The 16149-nt window shown below is 46.5% G+C and overlaps 2 protein-coding genes across 3 annotated transcripts; one reads left to right on the plus strand and one right to left on the minus strand.

Moving 5' to 3' along the window:
- The first annotated feature begins 5110 nt into the window (after window positions 1-5110).
- LOC125545395 (serine/threonine-protein kinase SAPK4) lies at window positions 5111-9609 on the plus strand. Its single transcript, XM_048709316.1, has 9 exons — window positions 5111-5541; window positions 5684-5758; window positions 6243-6344; window positions 6427-6480; window positions 6709-6801; window positions 6888-6980; window positions 8624-8728; window positions 8832-8930; window positions 9034-9609. Exons 1-9 carry the CDS (start codon window positions 5422-5424, stop codon window positions 9382-9384), a joined length of 1092 nt encoding a protein of 363 aa, XP_048565273.1. The 5' UTR covers window positions 5111-5421; the 3' UTR covers window positions 9385-9609.
- Window positions 9610-10273: 664 nt separating this feature from the next.
- Window positions 10274-15811, minus strand: LOC125545393 (probable ion channel POLLUX). Of its 2 annotated transcripts, XM_048709314.1 has the most exons (12): window positions 14560-15774; window positions 14402-14470; window positions 13693-14304; window positions 13080-13262; window positions 12910-12969; window positions 12614-12817; window positions 12217-12465; window positions 11978-12076; window positions 11703-11897; window positions 11434-11526; window positions 11079-11342; window positions 10274-10872 (listed from the first exon to the last, which is right to left on the minus strand). In XM_048709314.1, the coding sequence occupies exons 1-12, from the start codon at window positions 15136-15138 to the stop codon at window positions 10654-10656; spliced, it is 2826 nt and encodes a 941-aa protein (XP_048565271.1). In that variant the 5' UTR covers window positions 15139-15774; the 3' UTR covers window positions 10274-10653. The 2 variants fall into 2 exon arrangements, with proteins under 2 accessions (XP_048565271.1, XP_048565272.1); XM_048709315.1 differs by lacking the exon at window positions 10274-10872 and having other exon boundaries at window positions 11080-11342; window positions 11434-11510; window positions 14560-15811.
- Between the last annotated feature and the right edge of the window lie 338 nt (window positions 15812-16149).

The raw sequence follows: 16149 nt of genomic DNA on the forward strand, positions 1-16149 counted from the left end.
CAGAAATTGGCACTGGGCTCTAGGTTAATAGGTTAGTCCCAAAAATAACATAAAATAGCATATTAATGCATATGAAACATCCAAAACAAATAATATAATAGCATGGAACAAAAAAATTATAGATAAGTTGGAGACGTATCATGAAACCAAGGTATCAATCCAGTAGGAGAACCAAGCAACACTATGTAAATGGTACATGCACACAAAGAGCAAATACTTGCAACCCGACGCGTATGAGGGGTTGTCAATCCCTCTTCGGGTAATGGCGCCAGAAATTGTCAAGTTGACATGATTTTTTTTGTAGATTGGATAAATAGATCTCGATAAAACGTAAAATAAAATAAGTAATAAAAAAGTGCAGCAAAGTATTTTTGGGTTTTTGGAATAATAGATCTGGAAACAAAGGCAATTAAAATAGATCTCAAAGCAAATATAATAAAGAATAGACCCTGGGGCCGTAGATTTCACTAGTGGCTTCTCTCAAGAAATAGCATACGGTTGGTAAACAAATTACCGTTGGGCAATTGATAGAAGATCGAATAATTATGATGATATCCAAGGCAATGATCAATATATAGGCATCACATCCAAGATTAGTAGACCGACTCCTGCCTGCGTCTACTACTATTACTCCACACATCAACCGCTATCCAGCATGCGTCTAGTGTATTAAGTTCATGGAAAACTGAGTAATGCAATAAGAACGATGGCATGATGTAGACGAGATCTATTCATGTAGGAATAGCCCCCATCTTGTTATCCTTAATAGCAACGATACATGCGTGTCTTGCTGCCCCTTCTGTCACTGGGAAAGAACACCGCAAGATCGAACCCATCACAAAGCACCTCTTCCCATGGCAAGAAAAATTGATCTAGTTGGCCTAACTAAACCAAAGATTCGAAGAAGAAATACGAGGCTATAAATAATCATGCATATAAGAGATCAAAGAAGACTCAAATAATATTCATGGATATAGATCTGATCATAAACTCAAAGTTCATTGTATCCCAACAAACACACCGCAAACAGAGTTACATCAAATAGATCTCCAAGAGACCATTGTATTGAGAATAATAAGAGAGAGGGGAAGCCATATAGCTACTGCCTACGGACTCATAGGTCTATGGTGAACTACTCACGCATTATCGGAGAGGCACCAATGAGGATGATGAACCCCTCCGTCATGGTGTCTAGATTGGATCTCGTGGTTCTGGAACTTGCAGCGGCTGGAATTGTATTTCGTCGACTCCCCTAGGGTTTCTGGAATATTTGGGGATTTATAGGGAGAAGAGGCGGTGCAGGAGGTCACTGAGGGGGCACAACCCCCCTAGGCGCGCCTGGGCCTCCTAGAGCGCCCTGGTGGGTTGTGCCCACCTCGGGCCTCCCCTCTGGTACTTCTTTGGCTCACTGGGTGTCTTCTGGTCCAAAAAAATTCTTCAAAAAGTTTCGCTCCGTTTGGTACTGATATTCTCCGAAGTACAAAACAAGCAAAAAACAACAACTAGTACTGGGCACTATGTCAAGGTTAGTTCCAAAAATGATATAAAGTTGATATAAAATGATTATAAAACATCTGAGAATGATAATATAACAGCATGGAACAATGAAAAATTATAGATACGTTGGATACGTATCAAACCCAAGGAAAATAAAATTAGCCAGGTCATGCAACATTGCGAGATATAGGAAACATAGAAAGAAATCCAGTCCTTCGTAGATGCTGGCCTTGTTGGAGATACTTTGGCCAGCGTCCCCTGCTGCCTCCTTGCTTTGACACAACAAGGGAATAAGGGCATCCCATGGAGGGTGCAGATGAAGGCATACAGGGCCAATGACAAGGTCGATGGGTGGTCGGCGATCCACCCATGCCTCACTAGAGGCACATCATAGAGTGTTTTTAGATCCACAACCTAGGTGGTGGAGGTCTTCCTGCGCAATAAGATCATTGATGCCCCCCCAGAGCGCCACATCAAAGGAAATTGAAGACAAATTCACCCCCAATTCTTTTATTGCCCCCATGATGGCTCGGGAAGAGGGGATGGAGATCTTCGTCGGCAGATTTGGCACACTGCCAAGCTTACTGAGGGAGGAATCATAGAATCTACCAACCAACTTCTAGCTTCCTCCATAGGGGAAGAGCACAACAACCATCAAGCACTATATGCATGGCAATGAAGAACCGCAGACAAGCACAAAGCGGCATGCCCTTAAGGCAAGTATTATCATATGTCTACTATGTACATAGGCTCCTCGAGCTCCCATTCCCCCTCCACCCTGATTGACGACAATGACAGACGAAAAGGGGAGATGGGTCGGGAGAGCGTTCGTGCCTCTCAACGAGAAAGGGAATTAGGGAGAGATAAAGAGGATAAAAGAAATGAGATCTTACGGAACCATGATTATGTGATTAACTAATGGTGTTAAGTTTTATCTTATTTTAAAATTATTCAACACTATGCCTATGAATTTGGGATGTCTGCTATAATCATGTAATGCCTCATTTCATGTTTCTTTCACGGTTATCTTTGAAGTCTTTGGACCTGAGAAAAATTACGAAACTCGTTGAGGAAGAGCCCATCGTCGGGGTCATGGCTTTGGTGCTCAAGATAATGCCCAACCTGCTGGAGTTGTGTGGTCAGCTTGTTTCACCAATATCAATTGTGTGGTGGAAGGTGGTCTCACTTGGGGTCTCAACTATAATTATGACGCCCATAGTGCTCCCCCTCTTGATGCCCCTGCAAGGCGTCCGCCAATGAGGAAAGTGGTAGTTTTGACTTTACTAACATTCATTCGCCCAAGTCCATTGTGTAGGTGGTTTATGTGGTTGATGCAAATGGTATGTTGGTGCTTGCTATTGGAAGCCACATCTTTAAAAAAATTGTCATTTCCTTGGCAAGTTGCCTGCTGCTAACCCTCGACTAGGCAAGATAATTGACTGCATCGTGAAGGAGAAAACAATAAGCGAGAAGGGTGGCTCTAACCCTAATCCGGTATTTCAACATCCAAAATGAGAAACCAAATAGGAGCAAAAGCAAAAAGGATGGCGCTAGCTCTCGATTAGGCATCCAAAAAATAGAAAACAATTAGGAGCAAAAGTATATGGGTGACGCTAACGGGGAGGTGTCTTTTGTTACATAATGCATGGTTCCCATTTTTGGGGTTGTCAACATGGATTTGGTGGTGTCTATTAGTTTTTCGATGTGTTATCCTCAAGCTGTAGCCAGCCGATTAAGGTTCCTTTGTGGTGTAGTGACCCACGTGTCGATGGTTTACATAAGTAGCGGCTTGCATGCTTTTGTTGACTGTTGTAGTGGTCGTTGGACTTTGGTGTTTAGCAGTAGTCTGCATGCATTGTACGGTTGTTGCTTGTTGGTATTTTATGGTCAAGTTTGTAATGGATTTCGCTCAATTTTCACTAATTATTCAGGCAAGTATTTTCTTGCTTAACTAATGGGGTGAGTCAAATAATTTGTGTGTATTTCAAAATTAGAATTAACGCAATAGTTGAAGGAACCTAAGGAAAATAAATTTACCCAAGTCCTTGAACTTTTCGATAAGCACCCGTTATAGGAAACATATAAAGCAAACCAGTCCTTGAGTAGATGTTAACCTCGTTGGAGACACTTTGGCCAACGTCCCCTACCGTTTCCTTGCTTAGAGACAACAAGGGAACAAGGGCCTCCCATTGGAGGTTGCAGATGAAGGCACATGCAATAAGAGAAGTCGACGAGCGGTCGACGATCCATCCATGCCTTCCAAGAGGCATATTGGAGAGTTTTTTGTCCTTAGATCCACGACTCAGATGGCAGAGGTCTTCCCGTGCAATAAGAAAAGCAAGAGATCATCGATACCAGCCTTCCCCTCCGAGCGCCAGACCAGGGGAAGCTGATGACAGATTCACACCCAACTTTTTACTAACCCCGCGACTGCTCAAGGTGAGGGAATGGACATCTACGCTGGTCCGATTTGGCCCATTGCCAGGCTTATCGAGGGAGCACTCATTAGGTCTACCATCAACTGCTAGCTTCCTCCATAGAAAACAATTAGGGGAAAAGCATGACAACCATCATACACCATCTGCATGGTACATTGAAGAACTTCAAACAAGCACAAAGCCACATGTCCTTAAGTTGACTACTACTACCCCAGTTTACTACGTAAAGAGTCTACTTGAGCTCCCCTCCCTTTCCCACTCATGTTGGCGACAACGACTGAGGAGAAGGGGAGAGGAGTCGGGGTAGAACGTTGGGGACTCTCGACGAGAAAGGGGACAGGGGAGAGATAAAGAGAAGAACGAAAATGAGAGCTTACATAACCATGGTTATGTGATGAGCCAATGGTGTTAAGTGTTATCAGATTTCAAAGCTATTTAACACTATGCCCGTGAATTTGGGATGCCAGCTACGAACATGTAATGCCTCACTTGATGTCATTCTTTAGTGGTTAGCTTCGAAGTCTTTGGACCTGGGCAAAATTACACAAAACTACAGGACTCCTTGAGGGGTTTTCTTGAAAGTTTGGATGAGCTCTTCCTACCGTTGGATTCATGATCCAACGACCCACGGGCTCCAGGGCTGGAAGCACATGATCATCCTCTTCCCCCTACAACCACAATATTACTCCACTACCTAGTTCACAAAATCAGCCGGCTAAGATAACACAAAGATACGACAAAGTGAATATCAAAAAAGAAAAAGATACGATAAAGTAAAGCCGACATGCGACGCTGTGATCTGATTAGTACAGCATTAATTATACCCAGTGGGATCATTCCTTCGATGGAAACAGGTATTCATAGCAGCAGGATACCAAATGGATGTTTTCCCGTTTTTCCCCCTCCGGGATATTTTTCCGCCGATCAAACAGCGCAAAGCTCCAGCAGTAGCGAGCCATTTTGGACGCATCGAAACGAATCCAGCCGCGAACAGGAGCCAGCCAGGCGGCAGGCAGGCGGGGTCCGCGCGCCACGCTGCGTGACGCGGACCCGCCGACGGCGTGGCCCACCGGGCAGCCCCTCCGCCCACTCCACCTCCCCACCCCCCCTCCCGCCTGGCTCCTCCTCCACCTCGCTGGCCGCGCCCCTCCCCCCCTGGGTATATAATCCTCCCCGCGACACACGCCCACGCACCGCCCCCACACACGCGCCACCGCAGACGCAACCCGCGGCACGGCCCAGAGCCAACCTACCGACCCAACGAACGAGGCACGGCGCGAGCCCCCACCGCACCGCACCCTTCCGCAGCCTCGCCTCGCGCCCTTCCGCCGCCGCCGTGCCCTCCGTTCCGTCCGCGGCTCCGGCCGGCAGGCAAGCCGTCGTGGGTCCCACGGGGATCGTGCGCGTGAGGGAGGAGGAGGCCGAGGGGCAGGGGCAGGGGGGCGCGGCCGGCGACGCGCGGGGGGCGGAGGGAGGGAGGGAGGGGATGGAGAAGTACGAGGCGGTGCGGGACATCGGGTCGGGCAACTTCGGGGTGGCGCGGCTGATGCGCAACCGCGAGACCCGCGAGCTCGTCGCCGTCAAGTGCATCGAGCGCGGACACCGGGTTCGTTCGCTTGTCTTCCTCCCCCCGTCCTCTCCGTTTATTTATTTTTGTGCTACATACAAGGAGGAGTAATTGGGCTGGCTGGCTTGCTTGTCCGGCGGGAGGAGGATTAATTACCGTTTTGGGGATCTGTGCCCTGCAGATTGACGAGAATGTCTACAGGGAGATCATCAACCACCGCTCGCTGCGCCACCCCAACATCATCCGCTTCAAGGAGGTTCGTGCAAAAATTCGTCCACATGGGCCAATTCTCTCTCTGTTTTTCAAAACAAAATTTTCGCGTTTCCGAACGCAAATCGTTTGGTGTTCACGGGGTAGGAATGGCGCGGGTGATTTTTTTTTCCTGTAAAAAATTCTCCTAACTGCATGTGGTGAGGAATCTTCGATTGCTACCTAATGTTTGATACCTCCCTTCCTTTTCCCCCTTTCCTGATTTCGCTTTACACAAGCCCCTTGTATATTTGTGTGGTTTGGGCGTGGATTCTCATGTTACAGATGCATGTCGCCGAGAGGCACCTTCTCCGTGGCAATTATTCACCTGAAACATAAAGGCATATCTTTCTGTTTGCATTGCAATAGCACAAACTTTTGATGGAAGAAGGAATCAGATTGTGCTTTTAGCTTTATTTACTTGTTCCTTATCACAACCACGCGTCCACACACATGATTTTAATTAGTTGTTCTGGGGGGCAATTCTCCAGGTGGTACTGACGCCAACAAATCTTATGATTGTCATGGAGTTCGCAGCAGGTGGGGAGCTGTTTGAGCGAATCTGTGATCGTGGGCGCTTCAGTGAGGATGAGGTCTCGTGATTTATTCCTCAATTTTATAATCTTATGGATTTGGGTGGAAGAGCAATACTTAATCTGGTTTTGCTTCACGCAGGCAAGGTATTTCTTTCAGCAGTTGATCTGTGGTGTGAGCTATTGCCATCACATGGTACGAACACGCAAGCAAGAGTATTGTTATAATAATTTACATTCAAATCAGCAGCCCACTTTCCTGAATCACAAATGACTAGTGTGCCTAGTGTTTCACCTTTCAAGTTTCTTTTATGTTTCACGGCTGGTTTCACTGTTAATCTTCTGCAGTCTTATGTATGAGCCAAGATGTAGTGTACTGTATTTCTATTAACTTGATTCTCGGAACAATCTTGTCATATACCAGCAAATATGCCATAGAGATTTGAAGCTGGAGAACGTTCTCTTGGATGGCAGTGCAGCTCCACGGCTCAAAATATGCGATTTCGGCTACTCCAAGGTTGTCCCTGAACCCACATATTGAACCTTCAAGTTATCGATGTCTGTAAATTCTCACAGAAACTGTTCTTCCCATTTCTGGATCAGTCATCAGTATTGCATTCAAGGCCCAAATCAGCAGTGGGGACGCCAGCATATATTGCACCAGAGGTGCTATCCCGCCGTGAGTATGATGGAAAGGTGAGTTTGTATTTTTTTATTGTTTTACATTTACCTTATCTGGTTTCTGTTAGTCCTTTGCAAGATAATCTGTTAGGTCATTAGAACAAACCTCTTTTCTAGGCATTGTATGTGCAAATATCTCTTTCATCTTGTGGTTTTCACATGAGAAATATAGTATGCAAGTTTTACTCATGATTTCACTGAAATTACGAGTATTTGGGCATTCTGCCAAGCCTTCCTGATTGGTTAAATAGTCGGTGCCTTGACACTATTTAAACTTCTCCATTGAAACCATTTAGTGGATGCACTTGCGTCATGATTGTGACGTTACATATGCTTGGCCCCTCAATTTAATCAAAAGGCCAGTTGAATGACGGGCACCCCAAGGCTAAAGGAGTACCTTCCAAAAGCTTGCATTATCTAAAAGCAGGGAAAAGATTTTAGGAAATACCTGATATTTGGCTTTATTTATTAAATTGTGATGGGCAATACATTATATTATATTTAAAAATACCACGAATATTGGACAAACAGATTATCTGAAATTCTCTTGGCAAGCTTCTGTTTGATGAGGAGTCATTGTCAGCATGAGGTGCTGGAACATCTTCTGTTTGGTTTGTCGAGGTAAGATGTACAACAAAGGATGTTGACATCGGAAAAGTGGAGTGGGCTATTTGGTGAATGCAGACCATCCATCCACAAAATAGGTTCTTATCCTCTAGATTCTACATGTTTCTAGATATGGTTCACCTTTTTAACTATTCATGGAGTTTTTGGATTCTAGTTTCTTGTTCAAATCATTTTATCGCAAATAGGTAGGTAGGTTTGCCTGGTAACAGAAGTAAGTCCAGCTCGGCCCCTATCGTGGCAAATTTTCTGCAGCCTACTTTCCTGCCTTGCTGTTTGCTTCTATTGAATCCATTGTATTTTATGAAGTCTAAATTTTGGAGCATGGTAAATGCATGCAAGGATGTCTAATTCCTGTCCACATTGTAGGAAATGTGATGTCATGGCTTCCTTGATACAAAGATGCACTGTATTGGCATATATTATGCAAATGTTGGGCTGTATTCCATAGCTTTTCACGGGAATGGAGAACTGTAGCATTGGCATGCCTGTTTCACTTAGTTTTTGCCATGTTGGTGCTTCCCTGATCAACCCAGCGACTGTGGGAGTGGTGGGTGGATTCATACACGTGACTATGCTCCATCAAATGAAGCCAGTTATTTTGCTTTAATCATTATTCATGGCTACCGGGGCTAGTATAATTTATAAGTTGGTTTTGCTGATCAAGGCGATGGTCCTTGTGGTTAATTTGTAAGTTCAGTATGCTAGCACACTGAAACTTCAACAACGCAAGGAAGAACCTTTAGGCTAAATGAATAATGCAACAACAGAACAGAAGTACAAAACTGCACTAGAACTGCATCATTAGGATGCTTTATCTTGACACTGCAGAGTCAACACAATTTTCCTGTGCGGTTACTGAATCTGAAGTTTAGTATCACAGTAAACCATGCTAATCATAGTCACATAAGAGATTGTCAGATGTCGGTCCTGAACTTTGTATGTCGTCCTAATGGATATTAGCTAGTATCTAGTGACATGAGACTATTCTTCAGCTATATACTAATTAGCAGCAATGGATCTTGTTAATGTAGCTTGCAGATGTGTGGTCTTGTGGGGTGACTCTTTACGTCATGCTTGTGGGAGGCTATCCATTTGAAGACCAGGATGACCCCAAGAATATACGCAAGACCATTCAGGTGACATTCTAGAATTATGCGACGCAGATTTATCCTATTTTGGCTCACAGTATTTCCTTTTGCACGTCAAATGACCCTCATTATGGCCACTCTTCATCTACAGCGAATAATGTCCGTGCAATATACTATACCTGATCATGTCCACATATCCATGGAATGCCGACAGCTTATGGCCCGTATCTTTGTTAATGTCCCATCGAAGGTAATGACCTCAATCTGTATCTTTCGCCTTCTTCTTTTTAGGAAGTCACCATGTTTCATAGCAAGTGACATCGCGTTGACGTGATAATCTGAATGCTGTCCAGAGAATCACGATGAGGGAGATAAAGAGCCACCCATGGTTCCTGAAGAACCTGCCAAGGGAGCTCACAGAGACGGCGCAGGCCATGTACTTCAGGAGGGATAACGCCGTGCCTTCTTTCTCGGAGCAGACTTCAGAAGAGATCATGAAGATCGTCCAGGAGGCAAGGACCATGCCAAAGTCATCCAGGCCAAGCTATGGTTGGGGCGATGAGGGTTCGGACGACGAGGAAGAGAAGGAAGAGGAAGAGAGGCCAGAAGTGGCGGAGGAGGAAGAGGAGGATGAGTACGACAAGAGGGTCAAGGAGGTTCATGCAAGCGGAGAGCTCCGCATGAGCTCGCTACGCATATCATGAAAGTATGCGGAGTAAGTTACCTGTAGATAATCGGCCTATCGTGGAACTTCTGTGCTCAGTGGGATATGCAATTTTGTGGAAGTTTGCTTCTGTTTGGTTTTGGTTCCTGTAACATAATTTACATGGGACAAAGGGGGCTTGATGAATGCTGTAATATTTGGCTCTTGACAGAGAAACTTATGTACATATAAAGCGTATGCTTGTATTCCCTGTGATTGGGAGAAATGGCGCTCCTCAGGCTATCCAGCGCTTCATGTTTAAAGCTTGAAGTATTGCCGACGCATTCTGTGGTTCGCCCTAAAACTGGCAATTTGTGCTACAAGTGGGAGTTGTGGTGGATACACCCTCTTCAGAATGTCCCTGGGCTACTTCTGGTATAACAGTTAGCACCACCAACCCATCCAACCGATACCAAATACTCCTACCAGTTGGTGCAGCCATCTCCACGTGCTGTGATGACCGCAAGCACCACCTACAGCTACAGCTCCTAAGCTGGTATCATGAGGCACTTGTCTTTCTTTCTCAACTTTGCAGAGGCATGCCAGGATTCAAACCTTCTTAATTGTCTCAACAGTCAACGAGCTAGCACCATCACATAGCTCCGATGATATGCTTCTAGCACGGAGGTGCTCTATTTCACAGTTGCTTGATTTGCAACTGAATTAATAAGTCTCAAGAGAAAGTAGAAGAACCAAGATGCACTATGCAGAGGTACAGCTATGGTTAGATAACATCACAGGGGCCTTCACAGAATCACAGGTCATACTGCATGTCCTCTTTCTTGGAACATCAACGCAGCATAGCAAAAGTAAAAGAACAAAGATGCACGCTGTTTAGCTATGTCTAGGTACAACTACAGGAGCATTCACAGAATACTCTGCATGTCCTCTTTCCTTTGAACATCAACACATCATGGCATATAGCATATCACGGATTCAATAATTAGCTGCGAGCTTACAAAATACAACATGAGTCACAAGCTATTCCTACTGCATTGACCCACTGTACTGCTTATTTACTCATCAGCAACAACCTCTGGCTGGGGCGCCGAAGTTACCTACGTTGAGGTGAACTGAATGCTACGGAGACCACAGGAACCGACATGTACAGTGCCAATGTCTCGGGTGAGATGAGATCACAACTGTACTTTCACATATGCTTTGCCCGGTTATCTTCTCTATCAGCTAGCATGGATTAGTATTGTACTATTATTACTATCATAGTATACACTTGCGCTTCAAAAAAAGTGAGATGACATTGTAAAACTAGTCAGTCACCTTTCGCGATCACAACAAACACGTCGTCTAGAGACCACTTCTTAATCTCCGACTTGTGCTCTGGATTAATGATTGCCTCATCGGTGTTGGCAAGCCGGTAGCCGATCACAATCTCGTCTCGCTCACGAGCCCTCACCATTATGTCCAGGAAACTCAATTCCTCTTGTTCATACAGGTAAAACTCAGCAGACCGTATGCACATCTCGTTGCCCTGTACCATAGGATTACCACGGTCAGATCTTATGCAGGTCACTGGGTAGTTAATTTTTAAAAACTATCATCTGGTACGACATTAAATAGAGATGCTTCAAGTCATTGTTAACTGGTAAGTGTGGCTTGTACACATAGATTGTGGAAAAAACATGTTATTGCAATATTAAAGCACAACTCAAATTATGTCACAATTTAGATAGTTACCTCCTCAGCAAAAAGTTCCTCAAGAACTCTGTTGATTTGCTTGTCTTCTGCTACCATTGCTAATGCCATACTGACAAGTTCATTTGACAGGACGTAATCGCTGATTTTGGAGACAGATACAAGGTTTCTAGTTCTTGAGTCCAGTATCTCACTGATTATTATTGATTTGTCCGATGCATGCTGCATCTTCCGAATCCAGGAGCTGTGAGAGAAGCCATTGTGATGTAGAGGTGATTTTGACTCCTTCGACGGAAGACGTTTGGACTACAGAAGAAGGTACACATCAGTAATGCAGCGGTCATCTACCTATGCACTGTCAGTTATATATGCTACAGCCAGGCTGCTTGTTGCTCACCTGAACATCACGAATTAGAAGAAGTGTAGCTAAGGACCGTGAATCCGATTGTACAATGGAGTCCTCCACCGACTCATCTGCAAGAATTAAAATCTGTGGTTTCAAAGTTAGCAATGGGTGTATTTCAGCATAGGTAAACTGAGTAAAAGAAATGCGAGCCAAGATGACGAACTATTTTGGACAACATTGACGGTTCCATAAAACAATCATTGTTTGAATAGAAACGTTCAGAGTACTACATTTGTCTCTATGATAGGGCATATACTCACAGAATCAAAGGTCTCAAGAGGCAAGCTTTCTAAGTGCCGCCTGATGACAGCATTCCCTTCTTTGTGTACAAGTTTAATGTTTGTTAGTCCAAGAATATCCATACCACCGTCAGTCAGTTTTGTCTCCCTCGCCTTCTCTGGCACCTCATTGAACATCCACAATTCAGAACCTGGAGCAAGAAATGCTTCTAGAACCTACACAACAGCACCAACATTCATATCCAAGATGTGCGTAAACGTACATCGATCCTGGCAAAATGCACAGGTTAACTTACCATTATCATATCATGGATGTCACGTCGCCAACCACAGAACAAAATTTTCTCTGGATATTTAGGCGGGGTGGGAACGTTAGGTAGAAAACCCTTATGCACCTGGCAAGAAATAACATAGATCAAATAAAAATCTAAGTGAATAGGATTTTTTTTTATCTGGGCAGTATGACTGGCTTAATGATAGTTGGTACAAAGAGACTAAATATTATACAACATTAAGCATAGCTCAGAAAATTAACCTCTGGTAGAGGAGCAGGTGCATAAGTATCATCATCTTCTGCTATAACAAGGATTTCATCGCCTTCTCTTAAAACATAATCATCATCCGGATTCATTAATATACTTCCAAATCTTGACGCAAGCTTCACTCCGCAGGGCACAGCATCAGGGAATGAGATTAACACATCCCCAAACCGCATGCCATCCAATTCTGGCCATCTTTTTATATAGAATTCTGCATTTTCAAATCCCAAAATATCCTCCCATATCTGCAAAAGAATATGGTGGGTTAGCAATCATGGATACATCCCGGGCAAAAATACAGGACCAAACAGCATTGCAGTTTAGTATGCTAGGCTCAAAGATTTTGTTTCTTTTCTTTCTTACTGCAGAACCAAGTGTTACATCGAAATGTACCTGTGCCAAGCCAGGTTGGAGTGCACACTGTATCATCAAACGTCCAATGACATCATGGGCAACAACTGTTTCAATTAGTTCACCTCCAACCAATTTCACTAAAGGTTCATTGTCAAGGTCACTCATCTCTACAACAATATGCCCCCTTAAGCCCTCTTTTACTCCAGTCAGGCTCAGTACGACACGCAAAGCTCGTGCATCACTCTGGGGGGGAATGGAGAAAATGAACGTTGGGCAAATAATTATATGAGCTGTCAACCCCAAAATAGTAAAGGTGGATAGAAGAAAACACTAACTTGGTCTGCATTTTCATCAGATGCTAAAACAATAATAGCACGCGCTTTGGAAACAGAAACCTGTGGGGAGGAAAGGACATTTCAGGTAGATATTTACATGACACATAGCATGAAAAGAAACCATCCAAGGAGTGTATTCATAGTGGAGGATCAGAAGAACAGCTCGGTACCTTCTTCAGATCTGCTAGGATTAGAGGACTGCCGCTTCTACATATTACAGATGTTCCCATGAAATCAAATCCTAGCTTTCCTATGTCCATCTCCATCTCTTCCTTGTCTCTTTCTGCCAGGACAACAACTACACCACCACCAATGCTTTTATTGGCTATAGCCAGCTGCTTCAGAAGAGAGCCCTGCTCCACATAGTGAAAAAAGTAGTAAGCCAGTTGATTCAGTCTTTATCAATACCAAAGCAAGCAAATAAACCTCAGTGCTCAGTGCACAACTTCCCTCGGTAAGATTGGAGGATAATGTACAAAATGAAGTGCATAAAGTGACTAAAAATGGTGAAAAAAGACCAACATTTAACTTCCGAAGTTGGTTTGTCTAAAATGGAATTTAAAATACAGACTTAAGTTTTGAAAGCATAATGTGCATTGAATCCTTGAAAATGAAATCCTACAAGTCAGCATACATTAACATTTCTTACAAACCTACTTCAGAAACGCACTACTAGGGGATCGTCAGGTTCTATCACAGGACGCTTTACTAAGTTATCTGCTGCCTGACTGATTTGTTACTTATTAGTATTGATACTCAAGCAATATTTCACCAGAACATTACCAGCTTGTCGCTCCATCCGAGGATTAGTATATGGTTGACCTCTATCACCTCACTTTTCCCCTTACGCCAAGAATCCACCTTCTCCGATATCGCATCTGACACAAGCCCGAGCATCGTGGCAAACACCAGCATGCCACCGGCGCTAATCGACACGGACACAATCCTTGGACCGAGGCCAACCTGGTCAGCATGGTTTCCTGAATCTGCCACAAAAGTCCAGGAAAGCCAAAGAGCCTCCAGGAACCCACTGCCACTGACAGAATACAGCGCAATGCCGCCCGAGGCAATGAGAACTACAGTGGCGATCAGGAGGGCAAGCAACTTAGCATACGGATGCCCTGAGAAGAACACATCAACCTTGTAAGCAATCCTCTTCTCGAGAGGCACTTCTTCCTCGGTGCTTCTCGTCCTGCTGGAATTTTCTTTCTTTCGCCGCAGCTGGTCAGCGTATTTAAAAAGGAACAACGGTATTGCCAGTGCAAGCATCGGAGCTAATTTCCAGCTCTCAGAGCTAACAAAGCCGGAACCAGGGTCCCCAAGAACCCAGGATGTCTCGGCAGTTTCCTCACTGTCCGCAGCATCAGCACCACCACTGCATGATCTGACCTTTTTCTGCAAAAATGCAAGTGCTTATAAGCTGTCAGAGATATCAGTTATGGTGAAACCAACTGGCACCACACAATTTTGGCAGGTGAAATAGATAGGTAACCTGGAGCCCCAGCACTTTCATCCACTGCCAGAAAGCCAGGGAGGAGCTTGTGACGGTTACGACCAGCAACTGCAAGCAATAAATTCACGGGGGAAATGGACCAGAATAGTAAGTCAGCTGTTGCAAACAAGGCTGGAGCTTTAAATGGCATTGCTTACTAGTAGGAGGCAGTAGGGAGAGAGATCGAATCGGCGAGCGCGCGGCGGCGGCGGCGGGGGCGAGAGCGGCCTCCTCTCCCCGAGCAGCGCCGACTGCTTGACCACGGAGGCCAGGGACTTCTCCTCGTCCCGCTGCGAGGCCGCCACCCTCCGCGTGGTGGCCGGGTTGCCGCTAGGGTTCCGGCGGGCGGGGGCAGCGGCGACGGCGGGCGGCGGCGTCTGCTGCTGGCGCGGCGGGCGCGGGCGCGAGGCGTGCGGGCCGAGGAAGGACGGGTAGCACCAGTCGCGGTCGAGCACGCCGGCGTTGGGCGCCGCGTGGGAGGGGTCGTCCACGGCGACGGTGAGCCGCCTGGGCACCTGCGGGAGGGGCGCCGCCGCCGCCGTGGTGGAGCGGCGGGCGAGGATGCCGCCGTCCCTCCCGCCTCGCCTTATCTCGGCGGAGGCGGCCGCGGCGGCGGAGCCGGCGATGGTGCGCGATTTGGCGAGCTGCGGCCGCTGCGCGCGCGGGGCCGGGTCGTCGCCACCGCCTGCCGCGCGGCCGGCGCCGGGGTCCGCCTCGCCGCCGTCGCTCTCCGCCATTAGCGAGCCCGAGCTCGAGCTCCCCTCCTCCCCCCGTCCGGTGCTCGCCCAGCTGGTGGTGGCAGTAATAAGCCACTCCGCGGAATTCTTCCACTTTAACCACGTGATTAGTTATCCCGGCGAGGCCGAGACAGGATCGGCAGACCATGGCTAGTGGGCCGGCCCCACCTGTCAGCCGCCGTGAGCGGTTAGTTGACCGTGACTGCGGAGTGGGCGGGGCAGCGGCGGCATGTCGTAGCTAGCTCGGCGGAGGTGGTAAACATAAACAGCGCAACAGTAACCGCGGGAGAGGAAGGGGGCGGCGATCGTGGCGCCGTGGCGGAGGCAGCGCACGTGCGGCGCGCGTGGGCAGCCGCAAAGGCAGCCGGAGGCCGGAGCACAACACCAACAGCGACGGATTCCCCGTCCCGTGCCGTGATCTGATCTCTCCTCCTTTTCATTCCCGCGCGTAAACCGCCGGACCGGGCCTGGGTCATGTGGACCCAGTGGGGCTCGGGTGATCCGGTCCGTCCGCCTCTCCACTTGGCGGCGAGGGCGCCGGATCGCGGCCGTCCGTCGGCGAATCGCCGGGCCGGACGAAACTTTGCCGGCCCATGTTATTGTAGGGGGAAAAAAGGAAGTTTAGTTAACTGCTTCAGCTGGCGGTGTAATTTGTGTTGGCATGAGAGCATGTGCTCGTGCGTTGTTAATTTCAGGACAGAACTTTCCATCCCTGATTGGAGCAGTAATTCGTTTGTTTATTGCAGCGGCACGTATGGCACGGCAACAGGGCACATGTCCTCGTGTTTCTTTCAGGTTTGCTTGCTTTCTTGCTAGCCTAGCGAGCATCCAAGGAGCACACAAGTTTTTTTTTCCTTTTTAGTTCGCCCTAAAAGAGTTATTTTTCCTTCAATCGTCCATTTTCCCCTTTAGAGAATACCGTTTGGCAATCTGTGATGTGACGGAGAGAGTAATTACTAGTTTTTCCAAAAAAAAACAACAACATGTCTCTAGTATCTTATAAATTGGAGT

This window comes from Triticum urartu, chromosome 3 (genome assembly GCF_003073215.2).
Source record: "Triticum urartu cultivar G1812 chromosome 3, Tu2.1, whole genome shotgun sequence".
NCBI classification, from domain to species: domain Eukaryota; kingdom Viridiplantae; phylum Streptophyta; class Magnoliopsida; order Poales; family Poaceae; genus Triticum; species Triticum urartu.